General features: G+C 49.4%; 2 protein-coding genes across 2 annotated transcripts; one reads left to right on the top strand and one right to left on the bottom strand.

Annotated features, from left to right (window-relative positions):
• Nucleotides 1-176: 176 nt before the first annotated feature.
• On the bottom strand, nt 177-15,702 carry LOC130486901 (surfeit locus protein 1). The gene is made up of 10 exons (XM_056860200.1): nt 15,356-15,702; nt 15,078-15,213; nt 12,581-12,662; nt 11,652-11,779; nt 10,758-10,840; nt 8,522-8,713; nt 6,304-6,376; nt 4,512-4,674; nt 1,818-1,899; nt 177-251 (listed from the first exon to the last, which is right to left on the bottom strand). Exons 1-10 carry the CDS (start codon nt 15,700-15,702, stop codon nt 185-187), a joined length of 1,353 nt encoding a protein of 450 aa, XP_056716178.1. The 3' UTR covers nt 177-184.
• On the top strand, nt 15,701-22,842 carry SURF2 (surfeit 2). The gene is made up of 6 exons (XM_056860199.1): nt 15,701-15,796; nt 18,044-18,198; nt 20,005-20,108; nt 20,904-21,098; nt 21,853-22,007; nt 22,759-22,842. The coding sequence occupies exons 1-6, from the start codon at nt 15,701-15,703 to the stop codon at nt 22,840-22,842; spliced, it is 789 nt and encodes a 262-aa protein (XP_056716177.1).
• The last annotated feature ends 1,289 nt before the right edge of the window (nt 22,843-24,131 follow it).

The raw sequence follows: 24,131 nt of genomic DNA, 5'->3' as shown, positions 1-24,131 counted from the left end.
CTTCCTGGCCCTCCCAAGATTAATTTGTGCTTATGGCAGCTGTAGCCAACTTCCAGTAGAACACCTGGGCACCATTTTCTAGTCAGGTTCACAGTGACTCTTAAAACAGTCAGCTCCTTTGGAACTTCTCTGCCTGAACAAGACAGCTGCTCTTACAAGCCATTACATTAAGGAACTGTGGGGCTCAGAGGTGCACTTTCTGAATGAACTTCTTGTACCACATGTAGGATGTGGCTGCACACAACCCGTACCTGTGGAGAAGGAAGGAACAAAAATACTTTCAGGAAAATCCACCGGGCTAAACTTAACATAAATCTAGTTTTAGGGCTCAAGTGGGCTGAAATCACCTGATCTGGTTTCCAAGCACAAAACCCAAGCTGGAGCTCAGGGCAGTGTACATGATTATCCCCACCCAATTTTATCATAATCCCACAGGATTGTTAAATAGGAATGACTGGCCCAAGGCCACACAATAAGCTTCATGGCACTGTGAGGATTTGAACCTGGGTCTCCTAGCTCTGGGGCCCAACATCCTAACCCCAATGACTTGTTGATCAATCAAGTGCACATGGGGAGGTATCATAAGAACATAAAAGCCCTGCTGCATCAGACCAAGGCCCATCAAGTCCAGCAGTCTGTTCACACAGTGACCAACCAGGTGCTTCTAGGAAGCCCACAAACAAGACTGCAGCAGCACCATCCAGCACCTAAGATAATAGGCATGCATCATAACTAGTATCCATTTTGACTAGCAGCCATGAATACCCCTTTCCTCCATGAACATGTCCACTCCCCTCTTAAAGCCTTCCAAGTTGGCAGCCATCACCACATTTTAGGGCAGGGAGTTCCACAATTTAACTCTGCGTTGTGTGAAAATACTTCCTTTTATCTGTTTTGAATCTCTCACTTTCCAGCTTCAGCAGATGACCCCCGTGTTCTAGTATCATGGGAGAGGGAGAAAAACTCCCTGTCCACTCTCTCCAAACCATGCATAGATCTCTATCATGTCTCCCCTCAGCCGCCTTCTTTCCAAGCTAAACCGCCCTAAGTGTTTTAACCGCTCCTCATAGGGCAGTTGCTCCAGTTCCCTAAACATTTTGGTTGCTCTTTTCTGCACCTTCTCAAGTTCTGTAATATCCTTTTGTAGATGTGACCAGAACTGTACACAGTATTCCAAGTGTGGTCTCACCATAGATTTGTACAAGGGCAGTATGATATCAGCAGTTTTATTCTTGATTCCTTGTCTAATTATGGCCAGACTGGAATTTGCCTTTTTTACAGCAGCCGCACACTGGGTTGACACCTTCATCGAGCTATCTACTACCACCCCAAGATCCCTTAGTCTGTCGCTGCCAGCCCAACCCTGCTGTGTTTGCCACCACAACTGTGACAGCAGCAGCAGTCCCCCCGCAATCCCACCTGATCTCAGCTCTGTCCTAGTATCTTGCAACCCCTTACGGTCACAGCAGACAGTAAAGACGCTAATCCTGGCTTCCTGGAAAGCCCCTCCAGCCCTAAAGTAGAAAACAACCAGGCATGATATCCAGACCACCATTTGACTGAACATGCTGCCACTGAGGAAAGTTGGATGCTCCAGCAGCAGAGAGATGTGGAGTCTGCTGATCAGCCTTCATCACCAGGATTCCCTCCACCCATTGAAGGAGAACAAGACACTGGATTTGCCACAAGAGGATTTGTATCAGTGGATGGGAGGGAGAGTCATAAGCCTCGCCTACATTCAACCCTGCAAACAACCTTCATGGTAAAGGCCAGTGTTTGACCCCTAACTCGCTGCAAGAAGAAAAAGGCTTACTCACCAGGTAATAATATACTGCATGTGTTCGTTTCTCAAGGTCACTCTTGTCTGGCCTCCAACTGGCCCCCCTGGAACTGTGCTTCCTGGATGCAGAAGAGAGACAGAAGTGAATCTTAACTAGTGGAAAGTGCCATCAAGCTGACTTATGGCGACCCTGTAGGGCAGTGATGGCGAACCTTTTAGAGACCAAGTGCCCAAACTGCAACCCAAAACCCACTTATTTATCGCAAAGTGCCAACACGGCAATTTAACCTGAATACTGGGGTTTTAGTTTAGGAAAAACAACTCATACGTTAACATCTTTTGCCTTAAAAGAAAAACACAATAACAGAGCTTTCAATGATACAAACAACTTTTTGTTGAAAGGCATGCTTTTGAACAATCAATGTGATTTTTGCTGTTGTGTGCATGCTGATAATTTGTCTACCCTTGGCTCATAAGGAGCCCCGTGGCGCAGAGTGTTAAGCTGCAGTACTGCAGTCAAAAGCTCTGCTCACGACCTGAGTTCGATCCCGACGGAAGTCGGTTTCAGGTAGCCGGCTCAAGGTTGACTCAGCCTTCCATCCTTCCGAGGTCGGTGAAATGAGTACCCAGTTTGCTGGGGGTAAAGGGAAGATGACTGAGGAAGACACTGGCAAACCACCCCGCAAACAAAGTATTTCTTGGAAACATCGGGATGTGATGTCACCCCATGGGTTAGGAATGACCTGGTGCTTGCACAGGGGACCTTTACCTTTGGCTCATACTTTGTAAGTTTGAGAGCAACACATGCAGCACTCAGGTCATCTGTTAGTCTGTTTCTGGAGTCAGATTTGATATAATTCAAAGCTGAAAACAGCTGCTCACAAGCATAAGATGATCCAAACAAAGTAAGGAAAGCAATCTCAAGTGCGTTCATTGACTTAAAATTATTTGACAGAGAATTCCACACTTTAAGGATTTCATTTTCAGAACTAACTGTGCTATCCTTAGTCATTGTCATGATTTAATTTTATGGATGACAAACAAACACTGTACCTTTTCCCCATTTGCATTCTCAAAACTCTGCAGAGGGGCTTATTGTTGAGTTGTGCATATGAGTGGCAAATCCAAGACAAAACCTCCCATTCACAAATGGCCAATAACCCCCCATGCAGAGTTTTGAGAACCTGGTTGGGAAAAATGTGCATCTGAGTGGCAAATCCAAGGCAAAACCTCCCATTCATGTGTGTGTAAAGTGCCTTCAAGTTGCAGGGGAGAGAGAGTAGGGGAGGTTGAGGCAGCCAGCAACCGGCACTGGGTATGTGTGTCCAGCTTCGCCAGGAAAAGGAGCCCGCCCTGAGACCCAGCGACTGCCTTCGCTTCTAGGCCGGGATCCTGTACAGGAGGTTTCCATTCTCGCGGCCCTTCCGCACCACTTGGAGTGGGGGCTGCTCTTCCTTGGCGAGCAAGACCGCGCCACGCCGCTGCGGGGGTTGTCGGCCGGGCCCCTTCCTCTGCGCCGCCTCCGGGGCCAGTGCCTCGGGCCCCCCAGCCTGGCAGAGGGGCAGCAGCTGGCCGGAAGGCCAGGGCACCGGAACGCCTCCACCCCGGCGAGGCTGCAGCCGGCTGTCCTGCTCCAGCGCCCATTCCCGGGAAGGCGAGAAGGGGCTCTGTGGGACCCTGCCGACGATGTCGGGGCTCACTTCGAAGCTGCGGGCCAGGCGGGAGACGGGCCACTCCTCCGGCGAGTCCCGACGGAGGTACCTGCCAAGGCAGAGCAGAGGCCTCGTCGCCAGCGTCCTGGGCAGCGCCACTCACTGCATCTGCTCCATGGCCCGGCAGCTCAGCGCGCGCTCCGGCGGCCCCTGTGGCTTTATCAGCCTCCGCACGCTGCTCAGGTGGGCCGCCCTGGGCCTGGCGCTACTCCTCCATTCATAAATGGCCAATAACCCCCTGTCCCACGACGGCCGTTAGCCCTTCCGTCGCAGGCCCTCTACAACGCTGTGCACTTAACGCACGGGGGCAACCCATGCCTGGGGACCGTCTTCCGTCCCCGACGGAGCCGAGAGGGCGGCCCGTGCTCCAACAAGCGCCCCTTCGGTTGTGTCGCCAGCGAGGGAGGATGGTGGCCGCGTGAGCGGCCGGGGGAAACTGAGGCCCGGCCAGTCCCTTGCCAATACATCCCCTCTCCCTTACAGGAAGCCGGCACGAGAGGAGCTAGACTGAATTTTAACTAGACTGTGAAAAGACATGCATTTCTTTGAGAAATGTAACAGCAGAGGCTGGGGGTAAATTATAGGAAAGGGCTGCCTTTCCCAGTCCTCTGCCAACACCCAGAGGTTCCTGGGAGAACCCCCTTCCCTTCCCAGTACCATTTACCACCCTTGTACAGCTGAGCTGTCCCTTGCAGAACTGAGGATGTTTACAAATGTTCTATGCAGCACAGCTGCTGAACTCATTCAGCCTGTTCAGGTGGGCTCTACAGTGGTTAAATGTAACCCAGGGGAGAGCAGTCTTTCTGCCTCTCCCCTCTGTGGCCCTGTTTTAAACTGGCCTTCTGCAACCCAAAAGACAAGCTGTTGCCAGCTTTGGTGACCTCAGAGGTAAACAAAAGTCAGGTCCCCACCACAGAGCCTTTCAACCCACTCTTTGAAGTTCTTTGTATTGCTCTCAGTATCAGTCTCTAAATTAGGATGGGGAAAGCGGGGTGTATGGGGGGGAGAACAGAACTTACTGTAATCCGCATCCAAAAAAATGGGATCAGCACCAGTCACTCTAGCCATGGCTTCCAGGTCTCGGTAATGCCAGTGGTTCTGCTCCACGTTGTTCTCCGGGACAAAGGGTTTACGGGTTTCTGACAGCCTTACCACTCCAGTGAGCTCAATTTCTTCCTGGATCTGAAATGATGAGTCAAATAGCAGCTCCCTTCTGCTTTTGCAAAACCCGCTCAAAGATTCCAGCATTTCCAAGCCCTTGTCAGTGAATTAAGTAAGTTTGCTGGCTGAAGTTCTGTGAGACCACTTGTACTGTTTTGCAATGTAAATATGTTGTGTGTGTGTTTTATGTTTGTGTTTTAGTGTGGGGTTTTGTGTGTGTGTTCCTGTGGGTTAAAATGTAGGCCACCTTCACCCCACAAAGGCAGACCAGCCTGGCTCCCTCAGAATGCCAGTGCGGGTCAGCAACTCACTGCTTAGGTCTTGAACTGACAAAATGATATCCTTTCTTTCCCCCTTCCTATTTTAGTGAGCCTGGGTCTTATTCACATTTATGGACACTGGTCGGCTGGTGACATTTTTATTGCTGTGAGCTGCTTTGAGAGGCTATTATTGTCCAAATAAAACTATAATATGTAGTTAAGATTACAGGGAGAGGTCCTCCTGACTGTCCCATCAAGCAAAGAAGCTTGTTTGGTGGGTACACGAGAGGGTCTTTTCAATGGCAGCCCCATAATTATGGAACAACCTTCCAGAGAGGTATGCCTGGCCCCCTCACTTTTGAGCTTTAGGAGGCAGCTGAAGACGATATTATTTAGGATCACATCTGGTTAAGTTTACTAGTGACCCTGGACTGTGTGTTTAAATTTTGATTTTTGTGTTTTTATGAATGTTATCTATGTTGTAAGCTGCCTTGAGCTCCATAAGGAATATGTTAATAAATGTTTTACATAAATAAAATAATTACAATACAAATTCACCTACATTGAGGGGGGGAAGAGGCCACCTGCTTTACAGACGAAGCTTGCATGCTTTGCTGTACTTTAAAGAGAATATGTACTGTGCCATACATATTCTGAACCTCCAAACAAAGCACAGAAGAGGGCACAGTACTCAGGTTCCTGAGTGCTGCAGCTTCTGTTTTGAAAAACCAAGCTTCTAGGCCTTATGGGGGCAATGCTGAGCCAGTAGCCAAAAAGGTGATGAAGGAGATGCCCAGTAGTCAAAACGTGATGAAGGAGATGCCCAGTAGTCAAAACGTGATGAAGGAGATGGCCAGTAGTCAGCCTCACTAATTAGGCAATCCTTCCTCCAACAAGAAACAGACAAAGCGACCTACGAAGCGCAACGGAAAATGCTACTCCTTGCCCTTACACTTGCCCCATCTGACTTGCAGAGGAAGAGTAAGTTCTTTAAAAAAATCCATTAGCATAGCTGGGAGAAGCTGCAGAAATCAGCTACTCCTGCGATACACCCAGCCCTGTTTGTACATCATGTGAGCCAGTGGGGATCAATCAAGTGACTCTGGGCCCTAACCACCCAATCACATTGCTCCTGTCCCATGGAAAAATGCATGGGCTTATCTAGCAGGTTGGGGAGGGGACTGTTCTTCATTAATTGGCCCCTGGGCCATGACTACACTTAGCAAAATCATAACGTGGCTCTAACCGCACAGTCCTAAGCAGAGCTGTGCCCTTCCAAATCCATTAATGTCAACAGGCTTAGGAAGGCCCTGATTCTGTTTAGGGCTGAACTGCAGGGACAGCATCAGGGGCCCCAGACGTCATCCCGGTGTGGTTGTATCGGCCTTACCTGTCCTTTCAGCCTGGTCTCTGGCTTCATCATCTTTCTGGGGACAAAGCCCCTGTTGACAAGAATTGTGATTCTGTGAGGAGCAATAGGAAGAAATAAGACTTCTGGCACCCAAAGTGGACCTTTGTCCAAACAAAGGACAATTTTAAAGAGACAAGAACAGAAATCACCAATGTATGCTTGCCTGGATACTGGATGCCTGCATATCCAGCAACGTGCTGTACCACCTGCACACTTATATTTCTACAAGAATGGGGCTGATATTTTTCTCTCTGTTCACTAAGGTGATCCCTTTGTGCACCTACTGAAATGGGCTGTGGCCCACCGACACTTTTGGTGCGATACATTTGTTGGTCTTTTGGATGTCACACAACTCTTTGTCGTTTAGGACATACTGCAGGAGTAGGAAAAAGAGGCTGACCAGCCATTTGCTGATAATGGCTCAAAGATCAGTAGTGAAATATTGGAAGCCACAGAAATGGCCCGCTTGGAAGAAGGGGAAGGGAAAAATTGGCAGATTGGGATGATGAGTTAAGCCTGCCTGTTATTAAAATAGGACTGGGAGGGATTAGTTCAGAAGCTGCCTTTATCCTTCGAATAAAGTCTGATCATATGACAATGGGAAAAGATGGCAGGGCTTTGCAGAGACTCTCAGACTCAGGTTTGGCGATACTTTTCCTGGCGTCTCTTATGTTTTTTTTCTTACTACTTTTTTTCCAAGTTAACATTTTACTGAACACTATAAATAAAAAAAACCCCTTGTTCTGAAGGTTCCATAGGTCTCAAAAAATTAAATGAACTGCTCCCTCACCCTGTTTTTTTCACCCATCTCTCCCAGACGTGGCAATGGGACATGGCTTAACCCTTCTATTGGGCATTCTGCAAGGCCCTCCAAAACATTCACACGTGCTCTGTTTTTAGGTGCTGTTCTCTGAATGCTGTGAGTACTACCAAAATCACAATGAAATTCTCAGAGCAGCAGAAAGGGCACTTCTGAGTAACTGGCAACATCCCAGCTGGCCACAAACACAACACGCAACTGCACAGCTTTCATCTTTTGCTCACAGAAGCTGCCCCAGTTAAGGGTCAGGCGCCTCCAAAAGAGAAGTGCAAATTCCTGAAGCGAGGATTTTTTAAAAAATTAATTATTACTAAAGCTGCCTTAAACTGAATCAGACAATTTGTCTAGCTAGGTCAATACTGTCTACTCCAAGGATCCCCAACGTGGTCCCTGTGGGTGCCATGGCTCCTGCCGACATCTTTTATGGTGCCTGCCAAGTGTTTTTAGGCAGTAACCCTACCCTCAACCATCCCCTCTGATATTACAGGGAACAAGGTGGAGCTTGGAAGAAACCACTCAGCCGGAAGGAACCCCCCCACCAAACACACACAAATCTCTCCCTGCCACGATTCTATAAGCTCTTTGGCAAGTAAATTTCTCCCTGTCCCTCGATTTATTTTTATCTCCTTTAACTGAATCTCAACTACTCTCTACTACTCTGACTGGCAGTGGCTCTCCATGGTCTCAGGCAGAGTGACATCACCTACCACCTTGGTCCTTTTAACGAGACGCTGGGGATTGAACCTGGAACCTTCTTATGCCAGATGCTCTACCACTGAACAATGGCACCTCCCCTGAGTCTGCCTTATCCTGATTCAGACCATTGGTCTGTCAAGGTAAGTATTGTCTACTCTGACTGGCAGCAGCTCCAGGGTCTCACGCTGAGGACTCACATCACCAGCTGCTTGGTTCTTTTAACTAGAGATGCTGAGGATTGAACCTGGGACCTTCTGTATGCCAAGCAGATGCTTTACCACTGAGTCATGGTCCCTCCCTAATTTTATCCCTCACTGGCTCAACAGGCAGGAACTTCAACCCAGAAGATGGAGCACCAGCAGCTCCTGGAGCCGGGGGCAAGAGGGGACCACACAGAGGTCCCCAAGCATTCTTGCACTGTGATCAGAAACAAAATCAAAGGCACAAACTTCAATGTACAATGAATATTGGGCCAGCCTGGCTGCTACTGGCTATGCAGGGGTACTGTCTTGACTACACTGTGAATCACACAATATGGCCTCAGAAACAGATTTTGGTACCATTCATAGAATCAAAAGAATTCACTTTTATTAGCAGAACAAGTTTGTAGTCTTCTAGCTTGTACAGCACAGCCAATGTCTATGATACGACCACAGTCCTTCTAGCTGGTAACCAGCTTACCCAAGATCCGTGCAGTAAAAGGGGGTAATCACGTTCACACCACTCTCTGGATTTGACATCAACTGGCCAGCAGCCCTGGTCTCTTTCTTGGCATCCACCAAGGATCGTGGAAGTATGTACAACTCCTTTGTATGATCAAAATAACCCCGGACTTTAACTGGCCTGTACTCCAACTCCTTCAACTCCAGGACACTACAGAAAAACAGAAAATGGTAAGACAGGAAGGCTCAGTTGTAGCCATGCACAAAAGCCCAAAAGGGAGGTACGATAGCATCACAGCTTGTTGGCTAATGCAAATACTTCACAGACAGTGGATGTGATAATTCCTCATACCAAACAAAAACTGCTAGCTTCTTCTAATGCAGGGATGGGGAACATCAGGCCCACGGGCCGTTTACAGCCACCGAGGCCATGTTCGGTGGCCCTCGGGAGCTCCAGGGCCCTGCCACAGAAACACAGTGCAGCACGGCCCTCCCTGAAGCCACAGCGTGCAGGAATGCTGCCGCCCCTTTAAACCCTCTCGCCGACTGTCAGCTGTTAATCAGCGAGAGGAGGGGGGAGGGAGAAAGGCGCTTCCCCCAAGCCGGGAAGGCATTCCTGCATGCCACGGCACAACAGTTTAAACCTCTCTCGCCGCTGAGGGAGGGGGGAAGAAGAGGAAAAAGCCAGCCGCTCCCAGCAGCGGAGCATGCACGTGGGAGCCGATCAGGTGGAGGGGGGAAGGCTGAAACCCGACCGGCTGTATGTGTGTGAAAGCTTTTCTCTCTTCTTCCTTTTTCTGTCACTCTCCTGTTCTTTCTCTCCTCTTTTTCTGTCTTTATCTTTCTCCCCCCTCTCTCTTTCTATTTTTCTTTTTTCTCTCCTTCCTTTTTCTTTCTTCTTTCCCTGCTTCCTTCCTTCTTTCTGTCCTTTCCTTCCTTTTCTTCTTCCCTTCCTTCTTTCTTTCCTTGCTTCCTTCCTTCTTCCTTCCCTTCCCTGCAGATCGACCGCAGGCTGCAAGCTGCGCCCCTCTGGCACCTTGGTTGCCTGGGCCCACCACTGGCTGCCCTCCCACCTGGGAAGAGGGGGAAGACCTGGGGGAGCAGAGGCACCCTCAAAGCCTTCTCTGCATAGCCTCCCCTAGGGTTGCCAACCTCCAGGTGGTGGCTGGAGATCTCCTGCTATTACAACTAATCTCCAGCCAATAAAGATCAGTTCCCCTGGAAAAAATGGCCACTTTGGCCATTGGGCTCTATGGCTATGCAGTCTTCCTCCCCAAACCCCGTCCTCCTCAGGCTCCACCCCCAAAACCTCCCACCAGTGGTGAAGAGGACCTGGCAACCCTAGCTTCTCCCCCACCACCAGGAGATCTATGCCCGGTATGGCCCCCGAACGATGTTATAAATATGCAAATAGCCCTTGGCAGAAAAAAGGTTCCCCACCCCTGTTCTAATGTCACTGAGAGAAAGTGCAGATGACAAGCCAAGGCGGTTAGGATCCCGCAGATCCATGCCACTCACTAGTCAGAGCTTTAACACAAGGAACCTTTTGCTGAATCAAGAGGCTCTTCTATCCTCTGTTGTAAGGACCCTTCGTATGTGGCGGAAAGCACCTCCACTACCAGTGGAATTGATCCGGGATCCAACCAGGCTTTGGTCACATTTACACCAATGATAAACAGGGGTGGCAAGATAAGTTTAAAGGAGAGAGAGAAGAAAAGGTACAAAAGGAATTCTTGTAACGGGGCAAAGGCTGTCGGGGGAGAAACACAGGAGAGTGGAAAAGAAGGGAAGGCTGCACGCCACGGAGAAGCAAAGAGGAAAAGCAAGAAGAGAGGGAGTGGGGATTCCCCTCGGAGGTCCCCCACTTGTTCAAATACATTAATATCTGTTCCAGCAGCAGATTTATATCTATTCATATTTGTACAATGCCATTAATGTACAAGTTGCATTAGAGAACATCCCAGGCCCTTCTCCCATAGGGCTTCCAATCAAAAGCAAACCAGGGACACAGCAGAGGAAGAGGAGGGTGAATGTGCAAAAGGAGGACCTTCTGCCTCTTTCCTGGCTGTGCTCCTGTGCCTTTGGCAGCAGCCTGAGGTGCAGAATATGCATGGCTGAAGCCTCTCTCAATATTGTCTTTCAGCTGAAAGAAAAACTTCTCCTATTTCAATTCAGAAGCAGGGCCAAAAAAAGAAATTACTTGCAGAACTCAAACCCCTATTTTTAAGGGACTATGAGCCAGCTCGCATACTTACTCAAGCGGCAACGGGACTGGCTCTGCTGTAACTCGTGCTTCCAAGTCAGCAATCAGTTTCAGTTTCCATTTCCGCCGCTGAACCTGATAAATGCACAAGCACTTAAGAGGCCTTATGGGACAATGTGGTATGTGAAGATTATCATAGCCATCTGAACTCATGTCTTTCTGGACCAGATCCAACATGCATGGTAAACCATACTGGCTCACATTGGAAGCAAAATGAAATTACCTTCCCCTCTCAGAACTTAGCAAAGCTCACATCTAGGTATCTGACAAAGGGAGCTTTGACTGTCAAATGGCTTATACCCCAAACATCTTGCTGGTCTCTAAGTTACTACTGGACTCTAATCTAGCTCACATCTATGATTCACCAAGTAGCTTGGCAAGAAGGGACAGGAAACCCTTAAGAGTAAGTGATGAACCTGCAGATGAAGGAATAAATCCCAAAGCCCAAAGTGCAAAGTCACTGAGGAATGGGCACAGCAGGCATTCAGCACCCCCTCATGTGCCACAACCTCCCCAAGTCATTCAATTGAACAAACCATCTCTGTTTGCCAAAGCATAGCAACAGTGTGGGAAAGTAAATGGTGAAATAAATCAGCTTTTCAGTTGAGTATACAGGATTGAACTGACAAGGCTTTGGTAGCAACAAAAAAGTATCAACTAAATGCCTGTTATGAGAGTACAAAGTGATTCATGCAGATTAACATGGCAAGTCTAACAAAACTGTCTCAGGTGTGTGGGTGTCTCCATCACTCCCAGATTCCAGCGGAGGCTTGCTTTAGGCCACATGGTGAGTTGTTGACTGAGGAAACCAGGATCCTCCTGGCTTACACACTTAGCTGCACCAGCTCCGCACCCAGCACCCCCAAAAACCAAACCTCGGATTCACCTGCCACGTGCCAAGGCAAAATGTAGCCACAGGAATAGCAAGAAGCCCCAATTTGAGTGCTGCATCCTCTCCTGATTTGGCGGCAGCAGCAGTGAAAATTTCAGATGTGCGAGGCCTCTGGGGAATCTCTGGGAGAACAAAGCAAGAGAGAAAGTATTTATGCCATCTGCAGAAAACCCCAAAGAAGTCTGGCACAGGATGCCACACACCATGGGTACTCAGTGACTATTCAACAATAATAAACACAATTGTGAATCACAGAATAGGAACATCTTCCTTTGATGAGCAAACACATGAAGCTTCCTTGTACTGAAACAAGCCCTTGGTCATCAAGGTCAGTATTGGTTAAGCAAACTGGCAGTGGCTCTCCAGGGTCTCAAATACAGGTTGGTCACGTCACCTAATGCCAGATCCTTTAACTGGAGATACCAAGAATTGAACCTGGGAACTTCTACATGCAAAGCAGAGGCTCTTCTACTGAGCTGTAGCCCCTCCCCAGTTTGTGGAGGCAGCTCAAGGCAAATGAGCCCCTGTAATTAAAGCTGACCCTGCCCTAAATAACAGGCCAGGAGTTCCAACTGCTTCTCCCCCTTCCCACAGTCCCAAGAGAGCAGAGAAACTAATCAGAAGGGGAGAGCCTGGGCCAGGGACCAGATAACTGTAGTCAGGGACCTGCTGGGCTGGAATCATTGTAGCACCCCCTTGGGCTCTTTTTAGGGGACTGGTGGTACTTAAATGTCTGATATAAGAGGAATGGACAGTTAGAACAGCCATCAGCTAAACCAGAAGCGGGTTTCCTTTTTCCACCCACACCTGTCTCTCTATGCCAGGTTCCACATTGCCCTCTTCCTCTGCTAGGAGAGGTTCCAAGCAGGATCCAGCACATGAGATATCATCATGGCCCTCTCGAAAGCCTCCCTGCAGCTCACCTTTTCGTAGCCGTATCAGGTTGGGGACAGCTTTAGAGTGGGGGCAGCCAAAGAATGTCCTTCTGTTCAAATGGTTTGGTAGCTATAAGCAAAATAAAGAGACTCCCTGTATTTCCACACTTCATTTCACAAACGTAAGAGCCTGAATTCAGACATCATTTTAGGAAATGGGAGAGTCAACTTCCCAGCGCAAAAGCTATACTGGGAGATACTGAAATCCAAATGCCATTGTCATCACATTAGGATCTGGAACATCTGGGCTCAAATCTTCACTGCTACAACACTCACTATATGACTGTAGGCCAGTCACTTTCTCTCAGCCTGAACTAGCTCACAGGGTTGTTATGAGGATAAAACACAGAGAGGGAAATAAACCATTGTGTACCATGCCCTGAGCTCCCTGGAGACACAATGCCCTGAGCACCCTGGAGACAAATGAGACACAATGAGATGCCCAGAATTTACTCACACTGCATAGTAACGAAGTGTGTCCAGGGGAGTGCGACGAGAATGGTCAAAGGTCTGGAATCCATGCCCTTTGAGGAGAGACTTAGGGAGTTGGGTTTGTTTAGTTTGGAGAAGAGAAGGTTGAGGGGAGACATGATAGCCATGTTTAAATATTTGAAGGGATGTCATGTTGATGAGGGAACTAGCTTGTTCTCTGTTGCTCCAGAGACTAGGACACGGAGTAATGGATTTAAACTAAAAAAAAAAGCAATTCCACCTAAACATTAGGAAGAACTTTCTGACGGTGAGGACTGTTCGACGGTGGAATGTGCTGCCTCGGAGGGTGGTGGAGTCCCCGTCTTTGGAGGTCTTTAAGCAGAGGCTAGATGGCCATCTGTCGGGAGTGCTTTGATTGTGGGATCCTGCATGGCAGGGGGAGGGTTGGGGTCACTGGGGATGTGGGGGGAGGTAGTTGTTAATTTCCTGCATTGGGCAGGGGTTTGGACTAGATGACCTTGGTGGTCCCTTCCAACTTTATGATTCTAATCATGTGTGTGTGTGCGTGTGTAAAGTGCCCTCAAGTCGCAGCCAGATCATGGCGACCCCAGCAAGGAGCTTTCTAGGCAAGTGAAAAGTAGAGGTGGTTTGCCATTGCCTTCCTCTGCAGAATCTTGCTTGGTGGTCTCCCTTCCAATTACCGACCCCGCTTAGCTTCCCAGATCTGACGACATTGAGCTATATCATCCCAATGAAAATCACAGGATAAGGCAAACTTCCATTTTCAGTTCCAAAATGACAATATGCAGGCATTGTGTGGGGGGAGGGACAAGCCCAGATCCGCAACTCGTTTTTCAAAAGCCACAGAGAAGGCAAGCCCTGATGGCAGACCAAAGCCTGCTCTCAACTGCTACCCTGCAGGACTTGGCCCACTGCCACCAGCTGCTAATCCTACCCCTGTGTCTTTAGCAGCTGCTTCACGGGCATAAACTAAGCAAATGAAACACCCCTGATGCAAAGATGGGGGAAGGTGGAGAATGTAATCCCTGTTAAGGGCACAAGAGCACAGCTAGGGAAAAAGTGAGCAGACTCACTCAGCTTTTTTTTGTAAAATGTGAACTTCAGCAGCCTACCTCATAGTCATTCAAGACACTGGGGTTTTTCAGTTCAGGAAAAAGACAATCATGGGAAGGGGCATAAATGAAGCACAGCAGAGACAATGGACAGAACTTTTCTCCATCTCCCAAAATACTGGAGCTGAAGGGAATTTATGAAGCTGGCAGACAGTAGATTCAGGAAGTACATTTTCACACTTTGCAAAGTGTGGACTTGATTGCCACATGAAGCAGCCACGGTTATTAGCTTAGATGACTTTTAAAAGGCAAAGACGACATTCATAGACATTAAAAAACCCATAAATAGCTATTAGTCATAACTGCTAAATAGCATCTCCTTGATCCAGAGCAGTCTATCTCCAAAGGGTCTGTTACTGAGGGCTTTCCCCTCGTGCATCCTGGAAGATGCATCCTGGAAGACAGAGCAGACCCCCCCCTCAGGCTGCTAACTCTGGCTTAGAATGCCCTTGGGGGTGGTGGGAGTTTAGGGAGGGGATGGAATTTGGTAGGGATGTGACACCACAGTCCGCCCAATGGAGATCAGCTGTAATTCTGGGAGATCTCCAGGCCCCACCTGGACAGTGCCAGCATCACCCTAAACCTTAATAAGTTCAAAGCGCTCCTCAACAGGTAGGGTTTGCCAGCCTTCAGGTGGGGCCTGGAGATCTCCCGGAATTACGGCTGATCTCCACCTCAGAGAAAAATGGCTTTTGGACAAACAATGAGTTATTTGGCAGGGGGGCTCTGTGGCCTTCTATCCCGCCGAGGCCCCTCCCCTGCCCAGCCGTCTGACAACCCGACGTAGGCGAGAGCTCTTCCCCGCCCCGCCCCTCGGGCAGGCACCAAGGCCGTCGAGCGCTGCCCCCCCCCCAGCCCCTTCCCGCTCCGAAGGGCGCCCTGCGAGGAGAGTCGGTCGAGCCGCCGCTTCGGCCTCCTACCTGCCCTTTGCTCCAGACGCCCCTCAGACCCCAGTCGCCTAGCAACCGCAACCAGCCGGCCATTTTCCTCTCCGCTTTGCCCTTCCGAGTCACATGTGTTCCGCTTCCGCCAGCTACCGGATCTGACCTCAGGACGCTTTATTAGATGGGAAAGGTAGGAGAAGAGTAGGCCGGAGCCGGACTCGGAGTGGGGTGCCGCGCCACCACCACAAACCTTGGATCGGGAACCCGGAAGTGAAACCCTTCCTCGGCTTCCTTGGCGAGCGAGCTCTCGTTACCGGAAGTGTGGTGACGACCCCGCCCCTTTCCCTTTGTTCGTCTTGCCAGTTTCCGGCACCTGGGCGCGCGCGCAGGTGGAAGTGGGAAGTGCGGCCGGGCACTTTTCCTGTTCCCAAGGGGGACGTGAAGGGGCGGGGCAACCATGGAGACCCGAGGGGTAGAGCGGCTCGCGCCCTGCAAACGGCGACTCTGAACCGGCCACCGGAAGTGGAGGGCTGTGCGCGGAGCGGGCTGTTTCCTTTGCCGGTTGCGAGGCCGGCCGAGGCGCTCGGATTGGCTCCTCGGTCCTGCGTGACGCTCGTAGCCCCGCCCCTGCCCGGCGCGGGCCCAGAAGCGCGCCGACCATGAGCGAGGACCCCGCGGCGCCCGGGAAGGCGGAGGGGCTGGAGGGATTTCTGCAGCAGCACCCGGCGCTGCGCCTCCTCCCTGCGGGCAACCGGGTGAGCCCTCTGGAGGGCCTGTGGGACTCCTTGCCACGGCGCTCCAGGAGGGCCGCTTTAAGAGGGCTTGAGGAGCTTCCCCGCAAATGCCCCAATAGGGTGAAAGCGAGCCTCCCTGCTCAGGGGCAGTGTACCTTTGGAAGACCAGCGCCTGGTGGGCAGCCGCCGGCGCTGGCCTGCCTTCTGGGCGGTCCTTTCTGGGCGGTCTCTGCGGGGGGCACGCATGCCCTCAGTGGAGAACTGGGACCCCCCCCCCCCCTCACCTCACTGCATTCCCCAGAGGAAAAGTGATGTGAGAGCGACGGGGGGGGGCGGTGGCTCGTCGGAGAGGGGAGGGTGCGTGTCTGGGGAGCAAGTGAACCTGGTGGGTGGCAGGAGAGACCAAAGGAAGCCCTTTGCATAATATAGGTCTCATCTCTGGGACTCTGCCACGAGATGGGTAATCCTTTCTCATAGGTTAGGTTGATTAGGCACGTTTAGTCTTATTTATTTGCTTTCTGTATTTTGTTACTTCATTTGTACCCGACCTTTCTCCCAATGGGGACCCAAGGTAGCTAACACAATTCTACTACTCCATTTTATTCTTACAACAACGGCCCTGTGAGGTAGGTTAGGCTGAGTGTGTGTGACTGGCCCAAGGTCATCCAGAAAGCTTCCATGGCAGGGTGGGAATTCACACCTGGGTCTCCCAGATCCCACTCTAACCACCACACCGGCTCTTGATGCTCCTATTGATGGTTATTGGCCTTAATAGCCAAATGGGACCTCCAAGCATAGCTACAGGGAACCATTAAATTCCAGTGATGGGGGGGGGGTTTGGATTCCATTCCCTGCTTGTAGGTCTTCCAGTGATGTCTGGTTGGCCAGTCTGGGAGACAGAACATTGTGCTGGATGGATTGCTGGCACCTTCTGATGCGCTTTGACCTGCAGCTGCCTGTCTTGGCCTCCCCTTGGGCCATCTGCTCTATTTTGCAAGCCACCCCAGAATTTTACTGGTGATGTTAAAAAGGTCCTGAGCAAGGAATGGAGAAATGGATTCACCAGCCAAGGACCTGCATTGCTTTCATAGTTATTCCTTCTCTGCAGGGAACACTGGACTGTAATTTGTCTGTGTGTGTTTACAGGGGGAATCTCTTAACAAAATTCTGATCACCCTCATCCAATCACATTTCTGTGGGGGAAGCCAAGACAGGTACCCTGGCATGAAACTGATATGCTTGTCTTGCCAACTGTGCACTTCAGCTGGCCCTATAGAAAGTGCTTTACATTTGGCTTGAGGCTTCTGCTAGGGTTGCCATTGTCTTTGTTCATCAGGTCTGATGGTTCTCTCTTAACCATTTTTTTTATCCCGTCCTTCCTCCAAGGAGGTCGGAGGAAGTCCTGTGATTCTCCTAGTGATGATAGTGTCTGCTCCCACCCTCCAGCAACTGCTCCTAAAATACCAGAGGGCTAAGAAGCAGACACTTTTCAAATAAAATGTGGATTTGAACAAACCAAGTTACAGTAGAACAAGATTGATGTTCTCTTTCTTGCCTAAAAGAACTGGGAACGACTGCATTAAATCCATTCGTTCCTCGTCGTTTTCACTGCCATGCTGGTACAGCTTTTCTCAATTTAATGTGATGGATCCAGCTATTTCAGATGTTCTCTAAAAGGATGCTCATTGGCAGGTCTGTGTTATATTCTTTTGAAGCCACAGGGAAGACAATACAACCCAAGTTAAGTAATTTTAAGGCCCAATGATTTCAAGGGAATTTATTTATTTATATCCCACATTTCTCCCCAGTGGGAGCCCAAAGCAGCTTACATTGTTCTTCTCCCTTCCATTTTATTCTCACAATAACCCTGTGAGGTAGGTTAGGTTGAGAGTGTGACTGAACCAAGGTTACCCAGGAAGTTCTGATGGCAGAGTGGGGATTTGAACCTGGGTTTCTCAGATCCTAGTCTGACACTTTAACCACTGCACCATGCTGGAAGAGATTTCAGCATGCACCCAGCCCAAAGAAACTGATGGAGGAGGATTCTCCTTTCCGCCACTGCGCATGCTTCCCCCCACCCACCCAAAAGAGAATGATCCTAGGGTAAAAATATGTCAGAGCATTGCAGGGTGCCTTTTATGTCTCATTTGGGTTCAAGCAAATGTGTTTAAGGACAGAGTGACTCTGGCCATGTGCAGAGTTCCCCTCTGTCCCATGCCAAGAGAGTGCCTGTTGACTCAGGCCCTTCTCCTTGTGTTGCTTACCCAGGTGCAATGCACGTTGACTGGTCATGAGCTGCCGTGCAAGCTGGATGCCCTCCAAGCCTACACTACAAGCAAGAAATACCTGCGGCTGACCAAGGTCCCTGGCACCTGTGACTACCGGGAATATGAGCCACACATTGTGCCCAGCACCAAGGACCCGTAGGTGTTGCCCTTGGTGCTCTAATGTCCGGGGATTGAGGCATGTGTTGAGGGACCAGCTCCTTCCTCTCTGGTAGCATGTATATATCCTTAGTTGCAAGTGCTGTAGAATAGTGGGTTTCCTAATGGGAGGTGTAATGTTATTTTGTTTCAGAACACTGATGTTCTTGAAGCAGGATGAAAAGGAACAACAGAATATTTTATTCTTCTTTTCCAAAGGAGTTAAATGTTTAAGTTGTCAGAAGCACAATGAACGCATCACCAAGTAACGTTTCAGCTTTGACTGACCTAAAATATCGTCAACTCAAGTTACAGTATGAGAGAATGGTGTATACAAATTACCTTAATAATTCACAGAGACTTTACAGCTAATTTCCCACTAATTTAAAGGAATGCCTTGACCCAGATTATTTGTTTATTTAAAACATTATCTGCCTTTCTTCCTTTTGGAGCTCAAGACAGCTTACAATATAAATAAAATATATAAAGAAGTATACAAAAATTCATATGACAAATTTAAAATCACAATTTAGGACTGCTTAAATCAAACGCCTTCTCTTGTGTGCCCACTAGACAGGCTTACTTGATTGGTGGGACAATCAGGCGGGCCTCTCCCCATGATCTTAATTCCCGGGCAGGAACGGATGGGAGAAGATGGCCCTTCAGATAGCCCAGACCCAAGCCATGAAGGGCTTTAAAGGACAAAACCAGCACCTTGAATTGGGCTCGGATCAGTAGCCAAACTCCATTAGTTCTCAGCTTGTTTCAAAACACTGCAAATCCCTAGAATTATACAGTTGGAAAGGGCCATACAGGTCATCTAGTCCAACCCCCTGCTCAATGCAGGATCAGCCTAAAGCATCCCTAACAAGTTTTCGACCAGCGACTGCTTGAAGACTGCCAGAGAGGGGGAGCTCACCACCTCTCTAGGCAGCCGATTCCACTGCTGAACTACCCTAAGGAGTTTGGATATGTCCTTGCTTTCTTTTATTACGGTCCTGTGACCAACGTTCTTGAGCAAAGTCAATGCAGATACAAGATAAAATACAGAGCAATAAACATTAAAATATAGAATAACTAATTGAAACCAATCTCTGTAACGGTATAGAGAAAAAAATAAGTGCCAAGAATTTGGCAACAAAATGCGTTGGTTCCACATTGGTGTCTGCCACCAAAAAAAAGATCATGTGAGATTCGACAGGCAGCTGATATTGACTCAGGATAAGTATAATCCAGATGTCTCTGAGTGGAGTCCATCAATCACAAAATAAGATGAGGTGATCTGTGTTCTCTATTACTCCAGAGGCACAGCAGAAGGAGCAGTCAGAATATGGAGTTTTGGCGAAGCACCCGAGCTGTGGTCAGCAGAACATTCACTCTGCCTGCCATCAAAGTGTGCCTGCTGTAAGGAGGCTTAGGTACTGGGGGGGGGGGGGGTTTGAATATGTGCAGAAAGGTATCTTGAGGACTGCCTTGCAACCATGTGTCTCCCCTGGCTATTGTCTGGAGGCAGGGACTTCTTGATACTGGCTATGAGTACTCTGGAACTCCCTGCCCAGGGAAGCCCGACACCTTCCATCTTTGGTTATTAGGCACCAAGTGAAGGTGGTGCTTTTCCGCAAAGCATTTGGAATGCATTGAGCGCTGTTTCTTTTTTGGAGGCACGTGGTTTTTGCTGGTCTTGTTTGCTGTTTAAGTTTTGTGATTGTGTGCTCGCAGTGAAATGGCTAATGGAGTTTGTTAACTGTCTTATAGACTGATAGGCTGGAAGTTTTCATGTCAAGGGCCTTTTTCTTGTTTCTCTAGACATCAGCTATTCTGCAAGCTCACCCTCCGGCACATCAACAGAACTCCAGAACAAGTTCTCTTTCACGTTCAAGGCCGGCGGTATCAGAAGGCTTTGAAGAGATGTATGTTGTCTTGGCAACTCTTACTCCAGATGTTTGGGTTGCCTTGCGTCATTCTGATTAGTTTGTTAATAAATTAATTTACAGTATTGTAATTCACCTTTCTCCAGAACCAGATTCAAGGTGGGCTTCAGTAATAATATGATTTAAAAATTCACAAACATGAACTAACACATATAAATAACAACTAGGTGGTAGGGTGAAAAGCTCTTCGGAATAATTCCACCTTGTACAATTTCTGAAATGGCCTTTCCTGAGACATCTGATTCCCATCCACTTTGCAGACATGGTGTTCCAAGATAAAATTCTCCCTGTTCAGTCTTTACAATTCTCAGCTGACACCTGAACTTGGCTGCCAGGATGTCCAGCCGGGAAGGTGCTGCCAGGGAATGCTGAGCAGACTGAAACCCCTGCCCGTGACCCTTTTGCTGGGGAATTTGGCCACCATCAAGAGCAGTGGGGGCAGAGCCCCTCCTGAAGGCAGCTCAAAGGTTATAGGGGAAGCAGCAGTGTGGCTCTGATGTGTGCTCCCTTCCCTAGCCCCAGGAGCTGGGTTTGGGGGTGGGGGCAATGGAGAAGCCATTCCCAGCTACAGCACAGTTTCTGTGCCAGTCATGTGGGGGAGGATTCCTTATCTCTTTGCTTCCAGGACCCAGAGGCAGTGTTTGCTCTTGGGGAAAACACAGGGAGCCTTGAGGGGCTCCTTGCTGTGTTGTGCCAGCAGCCTTGGGCACGGGTTGATGTCCTCTCTGAAAAAGAAGTCCCTGCAGTGCCGCTGAGGCCACTTTTCCCTTGCAGATGAAGAATGCCAGAAGGAGGGTGTGGAGTACGTCCCGGCCTGCCTTCTCCGGCGGCAGCCGCGTCGGCGGTGGCGCCAGAACCATCAGCCAAACAGCTGCCAGCAGCCCCGCCAGAAGGGGGAGTTCTGGGAGCCTCTGCCCAGCGACGAGGATGGTGAGGAAACAGACGACAGCATGAGCGACCTGTACCCGCGTGAGTAAGAGTGGCAGCGGGAGGGGCTCCAGGCCTCAGCCCAACCTGGACGAGGAGCTGCAGCCAGTCGCCTGAAGAGTCACTCCTGCTTGAGCTTAACTCGGTTTCTCCTGGTAGAAATGTAGAGGGCAGCTGAGGAAGCAGCTCCCAGTGGTTGGGGCTAGGTGTGAGTTCTGGGTGAGGAGGGCTCCTTGCCAACCTTGAAGGTGGTCGTGGAGACACTATTCCTCATTCCAGGAATCTCTTCTTTACTTTGCAGAAGGAAAGCTCTAGTCCTCAGGGTTTTGATGGTAGGCTTTGAAGTGTACAGGCTGGCCTGCTGAGGCCGCTGAAGCAGAGTGGTGGAGTAGCACTGCTGGGCCTGGTGACTGCCTAAACGTGGTGATCCCTGCTAACTTCCATGTGATCTGCTGTTTTGTTATGCTATGTTACACTGTAAAAGCAAGATGGCATGATTGGGATCTTTTAATGCGTTAACTGCCTTCTGAGGTAGCGAACCGTCTTTCAGAGAGCACGGTGTCCTTGTGCAGCATCCAGGGTCAGGGAAGAGACATCCATTCAGCGCTGAGGATTAGAAGTTAGCAATAATGAATGTGGGGTGAGATCCCCGTATTCCACACCTAAACATTTCTGTGTCTCAGCCCAGTTGCTGTCCTGTCCTTATTCTCTCCACCCGGAGCACTTCTGTTTGCAAGAGTTGCCATCATACTTCCAGCATGCATGTAGATCTGAAGGTGGTTTCTTTTTTATTTAGCAGCCATGTTTCCAGAAAGAAGTCAAGGCGGGAAGGAGGACAGTGACGAGTTCATGACAGACAGCGACGAAGAGGTAGCCAAGCCGGCAATGGAGCATGCCAAGGGAGGCGAGGCCAAGGATGTCGGTTCGGCAGTGGGCAGCAAACGAGGAAAGGTGATTCAGGATGGCTGAGCTGGTGGGGGCGGGGATAATACATAGTTACAAAGACCTGCATATGGCAGTGTTATCCCAGCCTTCCTCTGAGCTCATGTGGTCCTCTACTCCTGCCATTAACCCTCACAGCCCCCCTAGGAGGTAGTTTGGGGTGAGTGTGAGACTGGCCAGGAATTATCCAGTGACCTTCGTGGCTCAATGGGCATTTGAGTCCAAGTCTCCCTGATCCTAGCCCAGCAGTCCGATCGGCATGCATTCTGGTGCCTGGCTTCCAGTCGGGAGTTCTTTGGTGCCAGGTATCAGTTGAGAAGTTACATATTTGCCATGGGGGGGGGGAGGAGAGGGCACATGTAAGTCATCAAAGGCAAAAAAAAAAGAGATGAGCACCTTGCGCAGGAGCTGTGGCCCACATCACACCGCAGGTTAGAGGGTTGGACTGAGAAGCCCAGCTCTGTAATTTCAGGTAGTGTACCAAGTGGCTGAGTGGGAAAAAATAGCCACAGATGCTCAGAGCCATGGTTAATAGGTCCTGCAGCTTAGTCCCTGAAGAGCTTGTGACTCCTAGAGGCCCTGAAAGCCGGCACTAAGTTGGGGGGGGGGAAAGGAGGTGTACATTTTTTTGTAATAAGTTGCAGCATGACCACTCATTTGAAAACCATCAGATTTCCCTGTGGGTTTTCACAGTGAGGACTAGGTTATTTGTTTTTGCCCCGGCCTAGGCTGCTTACGTGGCCCTTCTTTCCTTTTGCAGACACAGGCAGGCCCCCTCAAGAAGAAGTTCAAGAAGTCTGCACAGAAGACACAAGAGCTTTCGGAAAGCGGTGGACAGGAATAATGTTGTGGGACCATCTTGAGACAGCTGCATGTGGCAGGCCTGGTCAATGTTGCATTTGTGATTTTATTCAGAAACATAAAAAGCAGTTTATATTCTCTCCATGTGCAATTTATACACGCCTTACAAAGAAGCCCACCCCATATATGTGCAATTCTTGCTGATGCCGTTGTTGTTGGCTTTTAAAAAAAAACAACCCTCCTTAACTTGGTCACTTGCTGAAGGCAATTTTTCTTTGCAGTCGGGGGAGTAGGCAAGATAACTATTCACAGCCTGACTTTGCCAAATGACGGAACTCTGCTAAGAGGGTTACATTGGACTTGGAGGGGGGGCGGGGGTGCAGACTGATGGTGTTTGAGTCACAGCTTCATGAATACACCTGTGAGTGGCACCAAAAACGATGGATCTGGGCACTAGCAGCAGCCCTCCCCTCCCCCACGAGCCTTTTGCTGCTGCCCCTCACACTGGCCTTTCAGCCCTTGCTCAATTCAACTGAAACACACACCCTTTGATAAAAACCAGTTGTTTGATTCCCTTCCAGTAGCATGTTATGCAGGAATCAGGTCAGTGTAGGAAACAGATCCTATGGGGAAACTGTTGCTTTTGGTATCTCTAGGTCAAGACCATGGTACAGAAATCCCTCTTTGTTGCTGATAGGGTTGCTGACCTCCAGGAATCACAACTGACCTCCAGCATACAGAGATCACTTCCCCTGGAGAAAATGGCAATATTGGAGGGTGGACTCTATGGCATTGCATCCCTGCTGAGATCCCTCCCTTCCCTGGGCTTCACCTCCAAATCACCAGGAATTTCCCAAGCCACAGTTGGCAACCAAAGTTGCTGAAGACTAACAACCACAGATTGTCTACTTGATTCTTCTCAGTGCTTCTGCTGGCTTGCAGCAGCTGCAGTAAAATGGTTCCAAGTTCAACTTGCCCAGGGGCTGTTCAAGCCTTCCCCTCCCCAAAAAGACCCCATTACTTGGTATGGGGTAATTGTGTTACGAATCAAGCTGGTACCACAGCAGCCCACCTGCCAGCCCCCCTTCTGTCTTGGTGCAGCAGCCACACGTGTACCAGCTTCCTCTTGGAAGGAGAGGCAGTGGTAAATGTTCCTGCCCCAAAGATCTGCGTGTTCCTTGCAGCAGCACACTCCAGGACTCTGTCACATCTTGAACTCCCCTTTCTCTTTTGAAACATTTTTATTTTCTCCAGTCTGGTGAAAAACTCTAGGGAACGCAAAAGCTCAGTGTCATTTGGTTGGTCCTAATAAAAGGCATTCTGAACACTGTG

Source organism: Euleptes europaea, chromosome 14 (genome assembly GCF_029931775.1).
Source record: "Euleptes europaea isolate rEulEur1 chromosome 14, rEulEur1.hap1, whole genome shotgun sequence".
Lineage (NCBI taxonomy): Eukaryota > Metazoa > Chordata > Lepidosauria > Squamata > Sphaerodactylidae > Euleptes > Euleptes europaea.
Note: the sequence above shows the minus strand (reverse complement) of the source record. Positions and strands in the feature narration are given on the sequence as shown.

Bases quoted from the DNA above. Each gene is read 5' to 3' on its own strand.
- SURF2 (XM_056860199.1), top strand. From the start codon at position 15,701: ATGAGCGAGGACCCCGCGGCGCCCGGGAAGGCGGAGGGGCTGGAGGGA. The intron at 21,099-21,852 runs GTGAGTAAGAGT...TTTTTTATTTAG, and splicing joins CATGAGCGACCTGTACCCGC to CAGCCATGTTTCCAGAAAGA. The intron at 22,008-22,758 runs GTGATTCAGGAT...TTCCTTTTGCAG, and splicing joins TGGGCAGCAAACGAGGAAAG to ACACAGGCAGGCCCCCTCAA.
- LOC130486901 (XM_056860200.1), bottom strand. From the start codon at position 15,702: ATGGTCGGCGCGCTTCTGGGCCCGCGCCGGGCAGGGGCGGGGCTACGA. The intron at 8,714-10,757 runs GTAAGTATGCGA...GTTTTTCTGTAG, and splicing joins CCAGTCCCGTTGCCGCTTGA to TGTCCTGGAGTTGAAGGAGT. The intron at 1,900-4,511 runs GTAAGTTCTGTT...TTCTGCATCCAG, and splicing joins TTTTTTGGATGCGGATTACA to GAAGCACAGTTCCAGGGGGG.